At 38.8% G+C, this 19,629-nt stretch overlaps 1 protein-coding gene across 2 annotated transcripts in view; it reads left to right on the top strand.

Moving 5' to 3' along the window:
• The window catches only part of SEC23IP (SEC23 interacting protein), a 46,293-nt gene extending 26,954 nt beyond the window's left edge, over positions 1–19,339 (top strand). The window contains exons 13-19 of one of the 2 annotated variants that reach the window (XM_007116822.4): positions 2,487–2,681; positions 6,597–6,752; positions 7,137–7,239; positions 8,400–8,585; positions 9,267–9,426; positions 10,279–10,380; positions 17,869–19,339. In XM_007116822.4, the coding sequence (XP_007116884.2) occupies positions 2,487–2,681; positions 6,597–6,752; positions 7,137–7,239; positions 8,400–8,585; positions 9,267–9,426; positions 10,279–10,360 (882 nt within the window). In that variant the 3' untranslated portion in view covers positions 10,361–10,380; positions 17,869–19,339. Of the gene's footprint in view, positions 1–2,486; positions 2,682–6,596; positions 6,753–7,136; positions 7,240–8,399; positions 8,586–9,263; positions 9,427–10,278; positions 10,381–17,868 lie in introns of both variants that reach the window. The other variant, XM_007116821.4, reaches the window with a different exon arrangement.
• The last annotated feature ends 290 nt before the right edge of the window (positions 19,340–19,629 follow it).

The following is a 19,629-nucleotide window of genomic DNA, read 5'->3' on the forward strand; positions in this document are numbered from 1 at the left end:
GGCATAGTCACTATAATTATGCAGTGACTGATTGAGAGATGATAGGGGTGTAATAGGAAATGGAAAAGAAAGGTGCAACTCAAAACACATTTTAGACACAGAATAGTGTTTTTGATGGTTGATTGAAGGCGACAATGAAGATTGAGTTGAGAGGCAACATCTCTGGTGAGCACAGCGGTCACACCAAAACCAGGATGCAGGCGTGCTAGCGTTGTTCCTTTCCGCCAGGCTGTGTTCTCCAAGTGTGAGCACGTTCATCTCCATGTGCACATCAGTGAAGCACAGGCCTGTAAAAACACAAAAAGAACAAATGAGAAGCTATGTTTCCAGGTCCTACATCTGTCCCTGATTTTATTTTGTAAATAAAAGGAAAAAAAGTAGAAAAGTATTCTATAGTTCTTGAGAAATCTCTAGAAGGAGCCTGGTTTGGCTCCTGTAGTAGCTTGGATATATAAGTAATGGCATTATAAGAATGTTTTGAAAGGAGTAAAACTATAAAGTCATCTTATTTTTTAAACTCAAAAGTAATTGCCTCTGGATGAACCATGAAACTTTCTCAGCCGTGTTGCCATTATTGCTCTGTTACTCCTACTTAACAAGGTGCTGCCAGATCAATAGTAAGATAAAATGGTGCGTCCTATTGATTTAGTGTAACCGAAATAATGGAACCAAAGTTAGTTAGCCTGTTATTTTAATAAAGAGGTCAAATATTTGTGGCCTGAGCTTTTCTTTCCCCTTTGTAAGCCATCTTATTCATTTTCCTTTGAAAAGGAATAATTTTTAGTGCTGGGAATATTGATATTCAAGTATGTGTATTTTGGCTCACTTTGTTTTAAAGTTATTGCATGTGTCTAGGAGGGGAAACAGAACAGCAGTTCGCAGGAGGACAGTTTAGGATCTGTTTAGATAGCTCCCTTAGCAATTTAGATTGTTAAGTTCTATGAATATAATGGGAGGTACTTCCAAGTAAGAAAGCAAATTTAAACCGAAGAACCTTGAACATGTTCTTCATTTTGGGTTTTAGGTTTAATCTTGTGGTTCCTCCAAAGGGCAGATAATGAAGCCTTCCAAGACTTTAACGATGGAATCAGTTCCCAGCTGGCTGGTGGAGAGTTTTCTTTATTCTGTATTGCCTTTGAATTAACCAATTGGACTTGTTTCCAGGTTTCCTAGTATTTGGAATTTATTGATAGACAAGACCAGTTTGGCCAGCTGTTTTGTTTAGGCACTGTCAGTAGCTATTCTTTTTTTTAAAATTAATTATTTAATTTTTGGCTGCGCCATGAGGCTTGTGGGATCTTAGTTCCCCAACCAGGGATTGAACTCAGGACCACGGCAGTGAAAGCGCCGAGCCTTAACCACTGGACCACCAGGGAATTTCCTGTCAATAGCTACTTAAACAGAGACTTAATACAGTCATTCACAGCTTGGGGAATGAGGGCCAGTGAATCCACCATGATGGTTGTTCACATTCCCCTGACATTGTTGCTGCTGTATCAGGGTGTGATCACAAACCCACACGAGCAGATTTTATTTCATTACTACAGAGGTACACCTGTTCTGTAGACGCTCCCAAAGATTTTCTTTACTTATTTATGAAATGCATAGATCTTGAGTATTCACTACAGTAAGTTTTGACAATTTTTGCACCTGTGTAATCACCAGCTAAAACAAGAACTAGAACATTTCTGTCACTCAGATTGTTCTCTCATGCTTCTTTCTGGTCCACTCCCCCTCCCATACAACTACTATTCTGAATTTGATCACTATAGGATAGTTTTGCCTGTTCTAGAAGTTTATATAAATGGAACCAACACTGTACGCTCTTTTGTATCTAGCTTCTTTTACTCAAAATAGTGTTTTTGAAATTCATATAATTGTTTTATTTGCTGTTTACTCCTTTTTATTTCTAAATAGTTATTCCATTGTATGAATGTACCACAATGTGTTTCTCTGTTCTTCCCAGAATGCTTTTGAGGAAAATTTGTCAGTGGCTCCGTGTAGACATAATGGTGTAAAGATGTTGAATGAATAAATTTCTCTTAAGTTACACATCTTTATAGGAAGTATATATTTTACAGTTATATAAAGTACTTCTAAATTATCTGGCTAAAGTTGAGATCACAAAGGAAGAAGGTTGGCATTTTTAAAAACTTTAGTAAAATTTTAAATTATATAGAAAAGTGGAGAGCAAAGAGTATACTAATAGCTAATATTTAGATTTGACTGTAGCTGCTTTGCCACATTTTGCTTTTGTTCTTAATTTTCTTTTTCTTAAGAATTTTAAAGTAGATTATAGACATCATGGTATTTTTTTCCTTAAATATTTAGTATGTATGTCTAAAAGGACATTTCCTTAATAATCACAATACCATTATTATGCCTAAGAAATTACTAATCATTCCTTAATATTGATATAGATATTTCATAGTGATGCTGATAACTTTTTTCCCTCAGTTCTATTATGAAAACTTGGTATTTCACAGGAACAGAAAAAAGCATCAGAAAAGAAGGCAGTGATGGCTGCTTCGACAAAAGGACAAGAGGAAAGTGCTCAGAAAGCTAAAGAAATGGCTTCTCCTCCCTCAGAATCTAATGAGTCCAAGAGGAAACTCCCACTCGGAGTTTGCGTTTCTTCTGTGCACGTTGATTATGAGTCTTTTGAAGTTGGCACTGGACAGGTAAGTTAACATATTGACTTGGGCCATGTATTTTATGTTGGAATCACATATCTGTATTATTTGTGTTAGCTTTAGATTCTTTAAATATTTATTCAACAGTTTTTTTTGGTGGGGGGGAGAAACCTGAATTTCTCTTAATAAAAATTGTATGCTTCTTTCATAATGTTCGAAATGAGGGACTGAATGTGTACTGAACATATCACCTCGCTTTTGAAATTGTCCTTATTCAGTTTTTTTCACCCCTCATAATTTTATAGCATTAGTATCTCAGCCACTAGCAACGGAAGTGGTGTTAGTTAGAAAATTATTTTCAGAATATACTTAAACTTCTGTGAGAGATGCTTGCTGCATTCCCTCAACTTATGTTTTTTATTACTCATAATTCTTCCCTGGGGGAAATATTCCTGTAAAAACCTACCAAGTAGTTGATGATGCTGCATTTAATGATATATTGTTTCTCAACGGTTTAAAAGTATTAAAATCTTTTTAGACAGTATTACTTTCAGTATGTTTATAGTTGTTTATATGGTTCCATTCTCTTAAGTGAGTTCATGACTGATTTAAAGAAGGCAGGAAATGTTATTGGATGTTTGCTATAGCCTGTTCAAGCTTTTAAGCCTAACTCATTCATAAAATTTGCATTTTATTTATTTATCTATCCATCTATTTATTTATTTATTTAGGCTGCGTTGGGTCTTCGTTGCTGTGCGTGGGTTTTCTCTAGTTGTGGCGAGCAGTAGCTACTCTTCGTTGCAGTGTGCAGGTTTCTCATTGTGGTGGCTTCTGTTGTTGCGGAGCATGGGCTCTAGGCACACGGGCCCTCGAGCACAAACTCAATAGTTGTGGCGCACAGGCTTAGTCGCTCCACGGCATGTGGGATCTTCCCGGGCCAGGGCTCGAACCCGTGTCCCCTGCATTGGCAGGCAGATTCTTAACCACTGCACCACCAGGGAAGCCCAGGAAACTTTTAAGGAGGGATTTTATTTGACCTCGTTTGAGTCTCAAGTCCATCCTGGACCAATTCTTATTGGCTGGGGAATGGGGCATGGTTTGATTGACCCAGCGCAGGTCACATGCCATCTCCTTTATTACCCAAAGTGTTGTTGTGGTAATCCACAGTGTGCATCAGTCATTGCCAGAAAGCCAAGAAATACTGATTTAAGCAAAAGAAGAGGGAAAAAAAAAATCTTTTAACCAGGACTAATCACCATTAGCAGTTTGAACAAGGCCTTCTAGACTTTTATTTGAGCATATATTTACATATATATTTTAACAAAAATGGTAAATACTAGAACATCATACATATCTTCCTTGACTTACGATGGGGTTATGTCCTGATAAACCTATGGTAAATTGAAAATATCCAAAGTGAAAAATGCATTTAATATACCTAACCTACCCAACGTCATAGCTTAACCTCACCTACCTTAAATGTGCTCAGAACACTTAACATTAGTCTATAGTTGGGCAAAATCATCTAATACAAAGCCTATTTTATAATAGGCTGCATTAACAAAGTATCACAAACTGGGTGGTCTTAAGCACCAGAAACTTATTGTCTCACAGTTTCACGACTGAGTTGTCAGCAGGGTGTTCTCCCTCTGAAACCTATAGAGGCGTCCTTCCTTGCCTCTTTCTAGCTTCTCTTGGTTTGCCGGCAGTCGTTAGCGTCCTTTAGCTTCTGTGTGCATCGCTCCAATCCTCCATCTTCACGTGGCAGACTCCCTTTGCCTTCACATCATCTTTCCTGTGCATGCCTGTCTCTGTGTCCAAATTTCTCCTTTTTATAATAACACCAGTCATATTGGATTTAGGGCCCACTGTAATGCTGTAAAGACCCTATTTCCAAGTAAGGTCTGAGGTACTGGTACATTTCTCTTTTGGAGGGAACACATTCAACCCATAATATTGGACATGTAGGCAATTTTTCATTCTATTAAGCAATCCAGTGATAAACAGTTTTAAACCAATTTTCTGTGTACATTTTTTATTCTTTCTTTCAGTTAAATAACTGGAAGTATTTATAGCTGGGCCAAAGGACGTGCACATGAGAATGTTAATAGTTATTGCCACTTGCCCCTGGAAAGGTTGTGCCAGTGTGTACTCCGACTGGCAGTTTATAAGATTGCCTCTCTCTCCTCTCCCTCACTAGTACTGATATTATCATTCTCCTTTAAAAATATGTAGTATTCTTACTTGTGTAACTTCTTCTAAAGAAATAATTTTTTACATGAAAATAGATTTTAATTTTTTTTTTTAGTATTTCATTTATATCTTTGATAACTGTATCTCACTGTATTTCTTTGAGCACTAGAGAGGTTACATGTTTTATCACCTGTCTTTTAGGCTTTTTTGTGTGTGTGTGAGATGCTGGTTTGCCTATTTTTCTTTTGGGTTGCTTTTCTCTTACTGATAGTTAAGAATTTATATATTAAGGATATTGACCCCTTGATGTAAATATTTTTTCCAGTTTATAATTTTTTTTAACTTTGTTTTTTCTTTTTTTTTTTTTTCTGGAACTGGGGGAAGATACATAATCTTGAGAGTATTTTTTGGCCCTCATCAGTAGCAGAAACTATTGAATTTGCAAATATAAGGGCAAAGAAAGGGATGTGAAGTCTAGACTTTGTTAGAAGGGCAGCCTAGTTAGTAGAAAGAGCATTGGTTTTGGAGTGAGAAATTCTCATTCTGCCACTCACTGTGTGCTCCTGGGTAAGTGACATCACCTATTTGGGCTTCACTGTCTTCGTCTCATAAGCGGGCACGAGGGTTCCTGCCATGCCCTTCGCTCTCAGTGGACCTCTGTCATGCACTTGGATTATGCCATTCTTTGTTCTTCATTCTCAGGATACTAAACTGATGAAGACTCATATTCTGTCACTGAGCAACAGACAAAAGAGCTTTGTAAATTATAGAGTGCTGTCCGAATGTGGGTGCTTTCTCTTACTCTAGGCAGTTCTCAGTGAACTGAGAGGTTTCCTCCAAACAAGAGCTTTTTTGGGATAAATCACATTTCTTTTTTTTTTTTTTTTTTTAACATCTTTATTGGAGTATAATTGCTTTACAATGGTGTGTTAGTTTCTGCTTTATAACAAAGTGAATCAGTTATACATATACATATATCCCCATATCTCTTCCCTCTTGCGTCTCCCTCCCTCCCACCCTCCCTATCCCACCCCTCGAGGTGGTCACAAAGCACCGAGCTGATCTCCCTGTGCTATGCGGCTGCTTCCCACTAGCTATCTATTTTACGTTTGGTAGTGTATATATGTCCATGACACTCTTTCACTTTGTCCCAGCTTACCCTCACATTTCTAATGGAAAGAAACATGCCTAATGAATGAGGATGGTAGTTATAATAGAAGTTAACAGTCTTTGGATGCTTAAAATATGCTAAGCACTTTATGTGGATTAGGTTATTTATTTTTCAACCACATTATGAGTTTGGCATTGTTATGATCCCCATTTTATAGATGAGGAAACTGAGGTGGAGGCAAGAGAGGTTAAGAAACTTGCCCAAGGTCAGTCTCACAGTGAGGAGTGGAGTCAGGATTCAAACTCAGGCAGTTTGATTCTAGAGTCTGTAGTTTTGACCACATTTATAACTAAAATAAATATAATACTTCTGTACACTATATATTTTATGCTTTTTATTTACTTCTTACTTCTTTATACAGTAAGTAGAAGTATAGTCAGAGGATGTATTAGTATGTAAAGATTTCAAAAGGAAATTTTTTGGTCCTTTTCAGCTAACAGCAGCTGGCCGTGACTGATTATCAGCACTGTAAGCCACACCTGAGGGGCATCGTCTCTATTGGGAGCTTTTAATTGAGTGCAGTTCCAGTTTGAACTTTTGAATTTTGCATTACTTGACATTGGAATGACCATCTTTCATTGTTTTCTTATCCTTTCTAGGTTTCTGTTGTTTACAACTCCTTAGACTTTGAACCAGAGATTTTCTTTGCCTTGGGATCTCCAATTGGTATGTTTCTCACTATTCGAGGAGTGGATAGTATAGATGAGAACTACAAGCTTCCTACCTGCAAAGGGTTCTTCAATATTTATCATCCAGTGAGTGAACTGCATTTACTTCTATTTTGAAGAAGACGAAGCACCAGTCTCTTTATCCTAATAGATTCTCAGATTCTTATTTCTTAGGAATTAATACTGATTTTGATTTTGTACAACTCAGCTCTCTGACCTAAAAAATACAGTCTGATACTTTCCGATAAACTTTTCTACCAAAAAGTCTTTGTTCAAGGAAATAATTTTCTTGCTTTGCTTGCCACGTAATTTTACCCGCAAACTTGAAAGTCTTCTTATAATTACCAGTATTTGAATAAGGTGTGAAAAGAAAATTAAAATCTCTGGTTTGCCAGATACCTGTTTTCTCACTCAACTAAGATGTATAACTCAAAACAGCTTTTCATAGATTTCTAATTCTTCTATTTATAGCTTGATCCAGTGGCATATAGATTAGAACCTATGATTGTACCAGATTTGGACCTAAAAGCAGTTCTCATTCCACATCACAAAGGCAGAAAAAGACTTCATTTAGGTAAAAAGCAAATACTATAAAAACTTGTTTCCTTCCTGTCATTTTGTAATCTGTCATTTGTAATGAATTGTGTCCTTCCTGTCATTTGTAATGAGTTATGAAAATTTTAACACTAAGTTCTTATTTATTTAAATGCCTACATTGTTCAGAACATGTTTACTAATTATTTGCAGGAGCTGTAAAGTTATGAATGAGTTCCTTCTGCTTAATGATTTCTCCTTGATAACATTCTAATTGTTGACATAATAAGGAATGGAGAAAGTTGGTAATACAGTGATGAGGTACATAGATTTTGATAGAATTTGGTTATAGTTTTTGGAATTGGGAAGCAAAGTAACTTTTGAACTAATGACCAAACCATCAAGAAATAAAAATTTGACAATAAGTCAAGCGAGCTGTTTTTTCCTTGCTAACTAAACAAACTTTTCCTATTAAAAAAATTCATTAAACAAAATGGACTGATAATAATTCCAAGTAGGGTCTAGGTTTCTTCTATGCCTTCTAATGGTGTATAGTACTTCTTATCCATAGGTTTCAAAGAAGGAACAGTGATCATGCCCTCTTATTTAAAATATCTTCCTTTTTTTTCTAACATTGCACCATGCTTTATAAACACAATTAACTGTTTTGAAGTTAAATGAGAAATTTGATAACGCTAAGACTATGAATTCATATATTTTTTATTAGACAAAAGCAGAAAAGGTGAAGGGGCAGGAGTTTCTTCATTTTTAAATTAGAAGTTTAAATTGTGGTTATATCAGAATCTCAGATTCCCAAAACCATTTCACCAATATGTATTAGAAAAACAATCATCTTTTTAATCTTGTGGGCCCAGTTTTTAACTTACAGTCAAAAAAAAGCACATAAATGTGCTTATTACATTTTTATGGTATTTGAACTCCTTTTTTTTTGGAGAGAGGAAATGTATAGGTTTAGGCTGGATCAAGTTTAGTTGTTAAAAAAAAATGACAGAATAAGACTCCTCAAAACATTTTAACACGTTGGAAGTTCTTGGCTGAGCAACTCCATGTATTTGACATTTAAGAGAAGAGTAAGAGGTCTTATCCTGTCTGAGAATAGTATAACTTTTGTTTTGATTTTTGTGGTGCAGAATTTAACCCCGTAACTAATAACTGGATATGTCATCTTAATCTCTTTAGAGTTGAAAGAAAGTCTCTCTCGTATGGGATCTGATTTGAAGCAGGGTTTCATTAGCTCTCTGAAAAGTGCTTGGCAGACATTAAATGAGTTTGCCCGTGCTCATACCTCTTCAACTCAGCTGCAAGAAGAATTGGAGAAGGTAGCCAATCAAATCAAAGAAGAAGAAGAAAAGCAAGTAGTTGAAGGTAAATTTGACATTTGAGGCATTTTCCAGTACAAATATTATTTGTGAACATAGCACACATAAATTATTTGATGATGGGTTTCCATTGTGGTCTTTTCTGTTGAAATGTAGAGGCTCTTCCTAGAGAGGAAGATCAGTTAGGATAAACTGTACTTCAAAATGCATGTCATCCTTTTTCTTTTTACTAGGTTTTGGGCTCATAGTTGCTGAACTTTTTACTCTGCAGGCTTAAAATTTTGTTGAGATTCATAAGGCCAGAGTGGAATGTCAGAGTTGAGAACTAAGTTAGTATTCAGGCCTCTGAATGACCCCCTGTGAGAAATGTTCTCCTGGTTCTGTGTCTGACTGTACTGTGTCGTTGTAGACTGTACACGTAATGTCAGGTCATTGTGCCGTGATGTTTTTGATTCTTTCAGATTCTAATTCTATTTCCTTTCTTTCTACAATGCTCTCTCACCCCTTTTCTTCAAAACTTCTGTCGGCTCGTTGGCTCTTTCTCCTCTCTCTCGGGGAACCAGCCCCTCTTCCCCTGGCTCTTTGGAGGAATGGGAAGTGAGCCTGGTAGTTCCCCAGGTTGCTACGTGTGTCAAGCAATATTCTCTTGAGCCCAGAGGTCAGCTAAAGTCAAAGAATAATGATTAAGTGATTGACTTTGATATTGAAATGATTTAAATTCTAGCAGAAAAGACTGTTGAAAGTCCAGATTTTTCCAAGGATGAGGACTACTTAGGAAAGGTTGGAATGTTAAACGGAGGCCGCCGAATTGACTACGTTCTTCAAGAGAAGCCAATAGAGAGTTTTAATGAATATCTTTTCGCTCTTCAGAGTCACTTATGCTATTGGTAAGTATTTTCATCTTTGATAACATTCATGTGGCCTTTACTTTGCAGCACATACAGCAGTTTTAGTGAGGTTCTTGGCTGATTTACCATTTGCAATTTGAATGCCCATATATTCAAAATCAGTATTTTCCCCCTTTAGTTTAGTTATCCACAAGATGGCAGCATGTCATCTGCCTTTGACCAAAGGCCTTTGGTACTTGCACACCGTTTTTGCAGGGATGCCTTTCACAGAATGGGAATGGTAGGGACTTTGAAAGCCATCCTTTTGTGTATCCTCCGTCACCAAGGAGAACTGCAGCACGGCTATTTTGGAGCTGATTGGTATTCGTCCAGTTTTTAAGGACAGCTCTGAGATTATACTACTTGATTTTCATTTGCCCTTCTTAAGTAGAATTGAATAGAACCAAAACTGCATTCTCCATCTTTATGCATAGAGGTTAATTTCTTTCTTTTTTTTAAAAAATTATTTATTTATTTATTTTTGGCTGCGTCTTCATTGCTGCGTGCCAGCTTTCTCTAGTTGCGGAGAGCAGGGGCTACCCTTCGTTGGGGTGCGTGGGCTTCTCACTGCGGTGACTTCTCTTGTTGCGGAGCACAGGCTGTAGGCACGTGGGCTTCAGTAATTGTGGCACGCGGGCCCAGTAGTTGTGGCTCGTGGGCTCTAGAGCGCAGGCTCAGTAGTTGTGGTGCACGGGCTGGGTTGCTCCGCAGCATGTGGGATCTTCCCGGACCAGGGCTCGAACCCGTGTCCCCTGAATTGGCAGGCGGATTCTTAACCACTGTGCCACCAGGGAAGTCCTAGAGGTTAATTTCTAATTATCTCTTAAGTAAATGTGCTTTTCTTTTTAATAGGGAATCTGAAGATACCGCCTTGTTATTACTTAAAGAAATTTATCGAACAATGAGCATTAGTCCAGAACAGCCCCAGCATTGATTGGACTTCAGCTTCACTGTGTGAGTTTATCTTTATTGTGTGTATAAATTCTGAATGTTTCATTCTGAAGCCTCTTTTATGGAGTTGATGTTGACTATAATTTTTTCTTTTTTCTGTTTCCTCTGAGTGTTTTTCTTTCTTTCTTTCTTTTTTTTTAAATTCAGAATAGAGACATTAAGGAGCTGAACTCACAATACCTTAAAAAAATAGAGGTTTACTTTTCTTACATAACAGGAAGGGTTCATCTATTGAATGATGTCACTAGATCGTTTGCATCTTTTCACCTGCCTGTTGGCTCTTGTTGCCTCATAGTTATTAGATAGCTCCCGTAGTTCTAGATATCACATCTCTGTTCGGGGCATGAAGAAGCTGAGAAAGGGTAGTATTGGTTATATCTATCTATCTTAATTAGGAAAACAGAGGCATCTCCAAAAATTTACTCACGCCTGTTGACTAAGCCTGTGTCACATGTCCCATGTCCCCCCCTCAACCCCAAACTGCTTGAAAGATTGTAAAGGTTTTATTTTAAGCATTCCCAGTCGTTATCGAGGGAAGGAATAGAGAAGAGGGTTAGACCTATAATGCACAAACCAACCTGCTAGTTGGCCACACTCTGTAACCTGACTGTTCTCCTGAGACAACTGACGCCAGTTTTTCCTCACTAGATTATACATCACTTTAAAAAATAGGTAATGTGTTTTTTAAAAAGTTAGAACTTTTATAGCCTTTGATAGAGTGAAATGCAAAGTGGTGAGCTCTAGATTGCTGAAATCGAAAGTGGTTCCTGGCACTTTTTGGTTTTTTAATCATAAATGATAAGTTCAGTCTTCACCTTCTTATTTTGGAGAGGTAACCACTTTTAGTAGGATTTTCTTAGAGAAATTTTCCTGTGCATGTGCAATCAAATATGTGTTCATGTCAAAACAAAGGGATCTCATTGACTATATTGTTCTGCAACTTGATGTTGTCGATCAGCCATACAGCTTGCATAGTAACTTGTGTAGATCTTTTTCATTCTCTTTAATGGCTACATAGGAATCCATTGTATGGCTATGCCCCGTCATATTTAGCCAGCTTCCTGTTCATGGACATTTAGGTCATTTCCTAATGTGTATTAGAAAACCTTAACAGAGTAGGTAAGAGGTATAAAAGGCCATTTTGTAATCAGACTTTTGATACAGTTTTATCAGTTCTCAGCATTTCTGATATTATAATATTAAAATAAACTAAACGTAATATTAAGAGTTACCTCAGTCCAGATTTTCAATTATGAAATAGTCATTCAGTTGGTTGACAGATATTTATTCAGCACCGACTATGTGCCAGACGCCAGTTTTCATTTTGGGGATAAGTGGTAAATGAGGTTGCATTCTCACCTTTAAGGAAATTGCCTTCTGCTGGGAGGAGATTACAGTAAGCCTGTACTCTAATTCACAAGTAAATGTCAGTTATTGGTAGGTTCTGTGGAAAAGATAAAATAGGAAGAGATTGAGAGTGACTGGGGGTGCTTCCAGGGAAGGCCTTGCCAAGCTGATGATATGTGAATTGAAATTTGAATGATGAGTAGGAGGTGGACACCTGGAGATACGGGAGAAGAATGCAGGCAGAAAGAAGATGAGATGGGAGCCGATGTGCTGTGTTTGAGGGACAGAGAGCAGACCCGTGTAGCCAGAGGGGAGAAGAGGAGAGAGGGAGGTGGGCCTGACTACGAGGGATCTGGTAGGACGTTTACGTTTTATTCTAAGCGTAATGGAAACATGGGGCGTTTTTAAGAAGAGGAGTGACATAATTTGGTTTATACTTTAGAAAGATTGCTTTGGGTGCCGGGTGGAGGGACAACAGTTAAGAGTCTGGTGGTGACTCCGACTAGGGTTGTAGTGATAGGGATGGTGACAGATGATTGAACTCAGGTCTAGTGCGGGGATAGCGATGTCCAGGACTTACAGATGAGTTCACTGTGGGGAGTGCGGGAAAGAAGAGTTAAGGATGGCCCTTAGAATTTTGATGTGAGCAACTGAGTGGTTGCTGGTACCTTTTCCTGGGAAGGCTGTGGGGGCAGCAGGGTTTTGGGGGTTGTGGGGATGGAGAGTTGGTAGTTGATGATGTTAGTCTGAAGATAATAATAACCTAAGAATCATCCGCACATACTTGCCATCTGAAACCAGAAACTGGATGAGGTCACTTAGGAGTGTGTCAGTGGAGAAGAGAGAAGTCTGTGAAGTGAAAGAAAATCCAGGGGCTTGTGGTCTCAGGGAAGCTGAGAGTTTGTTTCAAGGAGAGAGCAGTCAGCCATGTGAAATGCCACTGAGAGGTCAAGTAAGAGGAGGACCAAGAATTGGCCACTGGCTTGAAGAGGACATAGGACATCATTGGTGACCTTGAGCAAAGCTGTTTTAATATCATGGCAGAGGTTCAGTGGGCTGAGGAGAGGTAAGGGATCAGAGGAATGAGTTTTGCTGCGAAGGTTAACAGAAATAAGAGGGACATTTTATGATATTAAGGTGCGTTTGTTTGCTAACGACAGTGATCCAGTATTGAGGGAGAAGTTGATAATGCAAGAGCTAAAGGGGATATTATTGGAGGATAGGGCCAGGGCAAATCGAAGGGCTTTGTCTTAGATAAAGAGCAGGGCTGCCTCTTCCATGGGACCGGAGGAAGGCCGAGAGTGAGGGCGCAGTATGGGTAGTGGGTAACGGTGGTGGTGGGTAGACCGGGGTTCTTTGGCCTCCTGTCCTAAGTGTGTGAGAGCAAGGTCACGGTCAAGGGCTGTGGGAGACGTGAGGAGAGAGGAGAGCAGAACACTCACCTCAGAGTGTGGGGAAGGGATTTGCCAGCAAAGTGTGGTAGGGTTGTGCTGCAGGCTTGAGTGCCCATTCGATATTTTGGTCACACATTTGAAGTGAGTACAGTTAGCGCGATCGCCTGACTTTTCTCTGGCCATGTGCTGCTACTTGGTTGAGGTGCACAGTAAGAGATAATTGGGTTTACTTGGATTAGGGTTTTGCCAGGTGTCTAAGACAGGAGGAGAAAGACAAGGGAGCTAAGGGAGGTGATAGAGACTGAAAAAAGCGAGAGGTCAGTGCAGGATGAGGTCGGAGAATCACAGGAGTGAGGAGTTTCCCAGTGGGTGACCCAGAGGTTGGGATGGGAGACGCAAAGTGAGGATCACTGAGGCAGCGCTGGGAGGGAGTCCCTGTGCCATGGGAATCTGGGTGCTGCGACCCTCTGCTCAACAGGTGCTCTGTGTGCTTCAGAAACCATTAAAAAATTATAAAACGCTAGTGCCTCATACAGAAACTTTAGAAGAATGTAGAAAAGAAGCAGCAGAAATCACCTGTAATCTTGCTAACTAAAAGTCTTAGAAGTTAATCCTTCTAAGCTTTTTCTAAGTCTTGGTGTATTTCATATATATATTTTTTAACATCTTTATTGGAGTATAATTGCTTTACAAAGGTGTGTTAGTTTCCGCTTTACAACAAAGTGAATCAGCTATACATATACATATATCCCCATATCTCCTTCCCTCTTGCATCTCCCTCCCTCCCACCCTCCCTATCCCACCCCTCTAGGTGGTCACAAAGCACCGAGCTGATCTCCCTGTGCTATGTGGCTGCTTCCTACTAGCTATCTGTCTTACATTTGGTAGTGTATATATGTCCACGCCACTCTCTCACTTCGTCCCAGCTTACCCTTCCCCCACCCGTGTCTTCAAGTCCATTCTCTATTCCTGTCCTGCCCCTAGGTTCTTCAGAACCATTTTTCTTTTTTTAGATTCCATATATATGTGTTAGCATACGGTATTTGTTTTTCTCTTTCTGACTTACTTCACTCTGTATGACAGTCTCTAGGTCCATCCACCTCATCGGTGTATTTTATATTATTTGCTATTTTGTAGCCTGTTTTTTTCCACTTGTGAGTATATTGTATAGTTTTTCCACCTCAGCCTACAACATGGGTGTGTGTGTATTTACCATTTTTATTTGTTTTTCTGAGTGGCTTATACATACAGTTGGTTCAGCTTTTATTTATATTTTAGGAAGAGACTCTTCCTTTTTAAAAAAAAAAATATATATTTATTTATTTAGGCTGCGCTGAGTCTTAGTTGCGGCATGCGGACTCTTAGTTGCGGTATGCAGGCGGGATCTAGTTCCCCCACCAGGGATCGAACCTGTGCCCCCTGCATTGGGAGCGTGGAGTCTTACCCACTGGAACACCAGTCTTATCCACTGGAACACTAGGTCCCGGGTTCACCTTTTAGAAGTGACAGAAGAGAAAGCTCTCCCTCTTACACATTTTTCCCAGTGTCCCTGCCCGGAGGCAACCAGCATTCCAAGTTTTGTGTATCCTTCCAGATATCTGCTAACACATACATGATTTTTTCCTTTTTAAAAGACAAATACTGGCAAAATAAGACAGGCTTCTCATGTCTGTATCTTTGAGATTTTCCCATATCCATCCACCCATCCATCCATCCACCCATCATCCATGCATCATTTGCTGCGCACCTTACTAAGTGCCAGGTACTAGTGTCTAGGCCCCGGGATTCACAGCAGTGGACCAAACAGTCTCTGCCTTCAAGGATCCTCTTTCCTCTGGGGGAGGGCAGACCGTAAATAAACAATGGAAGTGTGCCGGATGGTTAAAAACAGCAGCAGGAAAAGGGCGAGAGGGAGTGCATTGGGGATGGGAACAAGTTGTTGTTGTATATAAAATGGCAAGGGACATCCTCACTGATAGAATGTCATTTGAGCAAGTGAGCCAGGTGGATATCTGGGGGAGGAAGGTCATCTCAGGCAGAAAGAATATATATCAGAACAAAAGAGCCGCCTTATTCTTTTCAGTGATTGTGTAGTATTCCATTGACTGTTACACCGTAATTTGTTTAACCATCCCTTACTGATGGCCATATAGGTTATCTAATCTTTTACTAGTCTGAACAGTGCTTCAGAGATACATGGATATTTAATAGTTACATTATATTTCATTTTATAGTCCTATTTATTAAAATCCTTAATTTATCTACCACTGTTGCTCATTTAGGTGATTTTCCAACTTTTCACTGTTATAAATAATTCTGACATGTAGTTGTACATACTTTCTGCACATCTCTGACTGTTTGCTTGGCATAAATTCCTAGACGTAGCATTGTTAGATCTAAGGACAGTCACATTTTTAGAAGGCTTTTGATCTGTATTTGTTGTAAAGTTGCATTTCAGGAAGGTTGCTGAAGTTTCATAGCGGCCATCCATATATGTGCCATCCATATAAGTGCTGCACCCTTTTGCCCACACTGGGTATTACTGTTTTTTTTTTAAAGTTTTGCTAATTTGATAGCTAGAAATTATTATATCATTGTTTTATTTTGCATTTCTATTACTAGTGAAATTGAGCATGTTTAATGTATTTAATTGGCCATTTCTTCTTTTGTCAGTTGCCAGTTTTTGACCTTTGTGCATTTTTCTGGCGGTGTGGGGTGGGGTATTTCTTTTTCTGGTTGATATATAATTATGACAGTTAAGGGTATTAACCTTTGGTCATTGCAAATTTTTTTTCCAGTTTGACATTTGCCTTTTATTTTTATGCTTTGGATTTTTTAAAAAATTAATTTATTTATTTATTTATTTTTGGCTGTGTTGGGTCTTCGTTTCTGCGCGAGGGCTCTCTCCAGTTGCGGCAAGCAGGGGCCACTCTTCATCGCGGTGCGCGGGCCTCTCACTATCGAGGCCTCTCTTGTTGCGGAGCACAGGCTCCAGACGCGCAGGCTCAGTAGTTGTGGCTCACGGGCCCAGTTGCTCCGCGGCATGTGGGATCTTCCCAGACCAGGGCTCGAACCCGTGCCCCCTGCATCGGCAGGCAGATTCTCAACCACTGCACCACCAGGGAAGCCCTATGCTTTGGATTTTTGAGGGGTGGGTTGGGGAGCATGTTTTAAAAGTATGTAGGCCAGTCTTTGAAGATTAATTATTATTTAGATAATTATATTTATTCTCTTTTAGTTCTTATATGGTTTTGTTTTTTCATCTAACTTTATAGGTTAGAAGGATATGGTATAGAGAGGGATTTAACTTTTTTCTTAAATAGTTCATCTTTTTTGCCTGTGCCGTATATTGAACAGTGTACCCTTTTGTCGTTGGCTTGATGGTTTTATCATGTGCTATTGTTTGACCTTTTTTTTATCATATGCCCAATGTTTGTTTTCTTGGCTTTCTGACATCTCCTCTATTGAGTTATTTATCTGCCTACCAGAGAAATAACTGATTTATCTGATTTCATATTACGTATTTTCCACATTTTAGCATCTTTAAATATGGAATGCATCTTAAAAATCAGCTGTTGCCTTAATGGAAGCTGAGTTCTCCCTGAGAGGGTTTGAGTTTTCTTCTGCTAGTCACTTGGGGGCACTACCAGTCTGAGTCTGTTGAAGCTAATTTCTCTGCTTGAGATTTTCTTGGCCTTTGCTGGTAGTATGAACTCAGAGCACAGAATTTGTAGGCAGGTTGGGGTGGAGGTACCAGTGCAAATATCAAGGAATTATTTCCCCTTCTTCCTGTTGTCAAGGAAGTGGTATGCAGGCTTCCTTGCCTTCTCTTCTGGAGGAAGCGTTGTTATTATTATTGTTTTTAACCCCTCATTGAGGCTGTTGCCATCTGGTATCCCCACTTTTTGTGAGGGTCTCTGTCTCCTTTTAGATTCCATACCCTGGACATCTTTTCTTTGCATGGTACATAAAACAATATTGCATCTTACAGTGGATGCTGTCTTAGAATCGGTGAAAGTTTTTAATATCTGGCAGTGCAAGTTCTTGGTATACTATGTGCTTGGCTATTATTCCAAATGAATTTTGAAATGATTTAAGTTCCCCTGACATTCTCTCTGCACAAAACAAAGCAAAACAAAGTCCAAACAATAGTAGTCCTGGGATTCTGATACATCTGATATGAAAAATTAAGAACCTTTCATTTCACACTGAAAGGTTTGTTCATGATTTGTTCACTGTAATTGTTTTACTTCTTACACGTGGTTGTAAAATTTAGGCAAGAAGTTAGTTCCCGATGTTACGCTGGTACTATAAAATAATTAATTTAAAATATTAACAATCCTTCTATACTTGGTTCATTCAAGCATAGACGATTTTGCTGAATAATTTTTTTCTGCCCTTTAACCCTTTTTTAGGATTGTTCTTTAAAAAGCCTCAGATTAACCCAACGGATAATTCACTTTATATTTTGTCTTTTATTTGCTATACTCATTTTGTTATGAAGGTCATCAGGCTAGTTTATCTCACCAAACACTCCCGATGCCCTTTCATCCCTCCAGGAGGCCTGTCTGAGGACCTGGGCTCACAGGCTGTTCTTCAGAGGCAGTTTGCAGTGTTTGTTTGGCACTTGACAGTGTGTTTGTTCTTTACTTCGGAAAGGAACAACAGTGCGTTATTGTGTTGTTACTATAAGTTGTAAAGCTGACCGAGGATTCTTTTTCTTCTTTTAAAGACATTCTTGTCTTTACAGAAAGTTGCAGCATAAATTGAATTGCTGAGAAAATCCTCAGAGGACACCCCAGTCTGCTCCTGAGACGGGTGACGGAAATGGGATTCGCCGACAGTTACTCTGCTGTAATTCTCAGATGTAGGGCTTCATTTGAAAGAAAACATGCAGAACAAAAAGGCAGTGAAATAAATCAGTACCACATTTGGACTGTAGAGATGAGAAAAATTAGTAAAATGATGCAGTTAAAAACTCCTCAGATCAGTTTAGTTGTACAGTTGTCAAAGTAACATGTGATATCAATGAAGAAATATTTGTAGCATGCAGACGGTTGTTCCTGTTTCTTAAAAAAACTATTGTCAGTGGGCTATTAAACTTGCCTTTTTTTAAATTAATGTAGTATGTTCTATGGACTTCTTGGGAAACGATAATAATACAGGTTTTTAAAAATTTATGTTCTACTTTAAACGTGAATTATAGTTCTGAGCTGCTTTAATGCGGGGTCATTTGTATCTGTTAGCGGAAGCAACCAAGATCACTTCTATTCCAGGCTGAACTGCTGTCTTTAAGAAGCCTTCCAGGCTGTTGCTGAGAGCAGAGCTGTGGAAGGAAGTGAGACGCTCCGCACTCCACAGAAATCTTGGGAAGTGCTCTCCCAGCGTCGTCGCCACCAGCAGTGGGGAGCAAACGAGACGTTTTTCCCTTTTGTCATCTGAGGCAGCTGTGCAGTCGCCTCATTGCTAAAGTTCCAGTCAATATGAGAACCACAGTAGAATTGTTTTGGATTTTGGTTTTTTTGCTTTGTATTAATTTCACTTCTACCAAAGTATTTGAAAGTATGAACTGTACTGGCTTTTAGGCTGTAACTCTATTTCATGAAAAGACTGTTCTGTGATATTTTACTTTGTTTTACTGTAACTTCAAATTATCTAAATATTTTCCTAATATTACATGGGAATGCTGATTTTCTTTTGTTATGCAGTAGGAACATTTTACACTGTTTACATAGTTCTCATGGAACATAGAATTTTTTGAAAGCCACATATGATACACATTTTTTGTGTATATATTCTAGTTAGTGTGAATAAAACAATAACATCAATGCATTTTTTTTTAAAGCAGAAAACTTCTGTGTTCTTGTCTTCCTTAAAAGTATTCCTATGAGTTCAGTGGTCATTTACTTTTCATTGTGAACACCTGCTCTGTAGTTAATACATAACTATAGCATTTGCTCCTAATAATTAGGACAGTAGAGTTTTTGAGCTGCAGGTGACCCCAGACAGCATATATTCCAACCACCTCATTATGCAGCCGAGGACACAACACTAAATGCCTTTCTCAGGCTGCTGGGTGGCAGATCTGGGCTGGAATACAGTTTCACTGACTCCCTTTTGGCCTTCATTTCTCTACACCAGTGCTATTACCTCTCACTTAATTTCCTCTTAACTTCCCCAAACTGATGAAATAAAGAAAAATAAGGTTATTTATGTATATTTTAATAAAATCCAGTTTGATTTTTCAACTTACAACTGGTTTTGTCTGTATTATTCAGCCTGTATCTTCTGAATATTGGGCAGAGGGGAAGAAACACTTGAACCGGTGTCCATAGTAGAAACGTGTACCAGCTCAGTTTTAGGAATCTTGTGATTTTAACACCTGGGAAAATATAAAATAGAATTTTAGAGGGTAACTCTGCTGTGGACAGAGTTTATATCACTCTTCAATTTCTTAAAAAAAAACAAACAAAACCAAAGCCAAAACAGTAATAGGTCTGAGGGCAGAGTC

This window comes from Physeter macrocephalus, chromosome 20, assembly GCF_002837175.3.
Source record: "Physeter macrocephalus isolate SW-GA chromosome 20, ASM283717v5, whole genome shotgun sequence".
NCBI classification, from domain to species: domain Eukaryota; kingdom Metazoa; phylum Chordata; class Mammalia; order Artiodactyla; family Physeteridae; genus Physeter; species Physeter macrocephalus.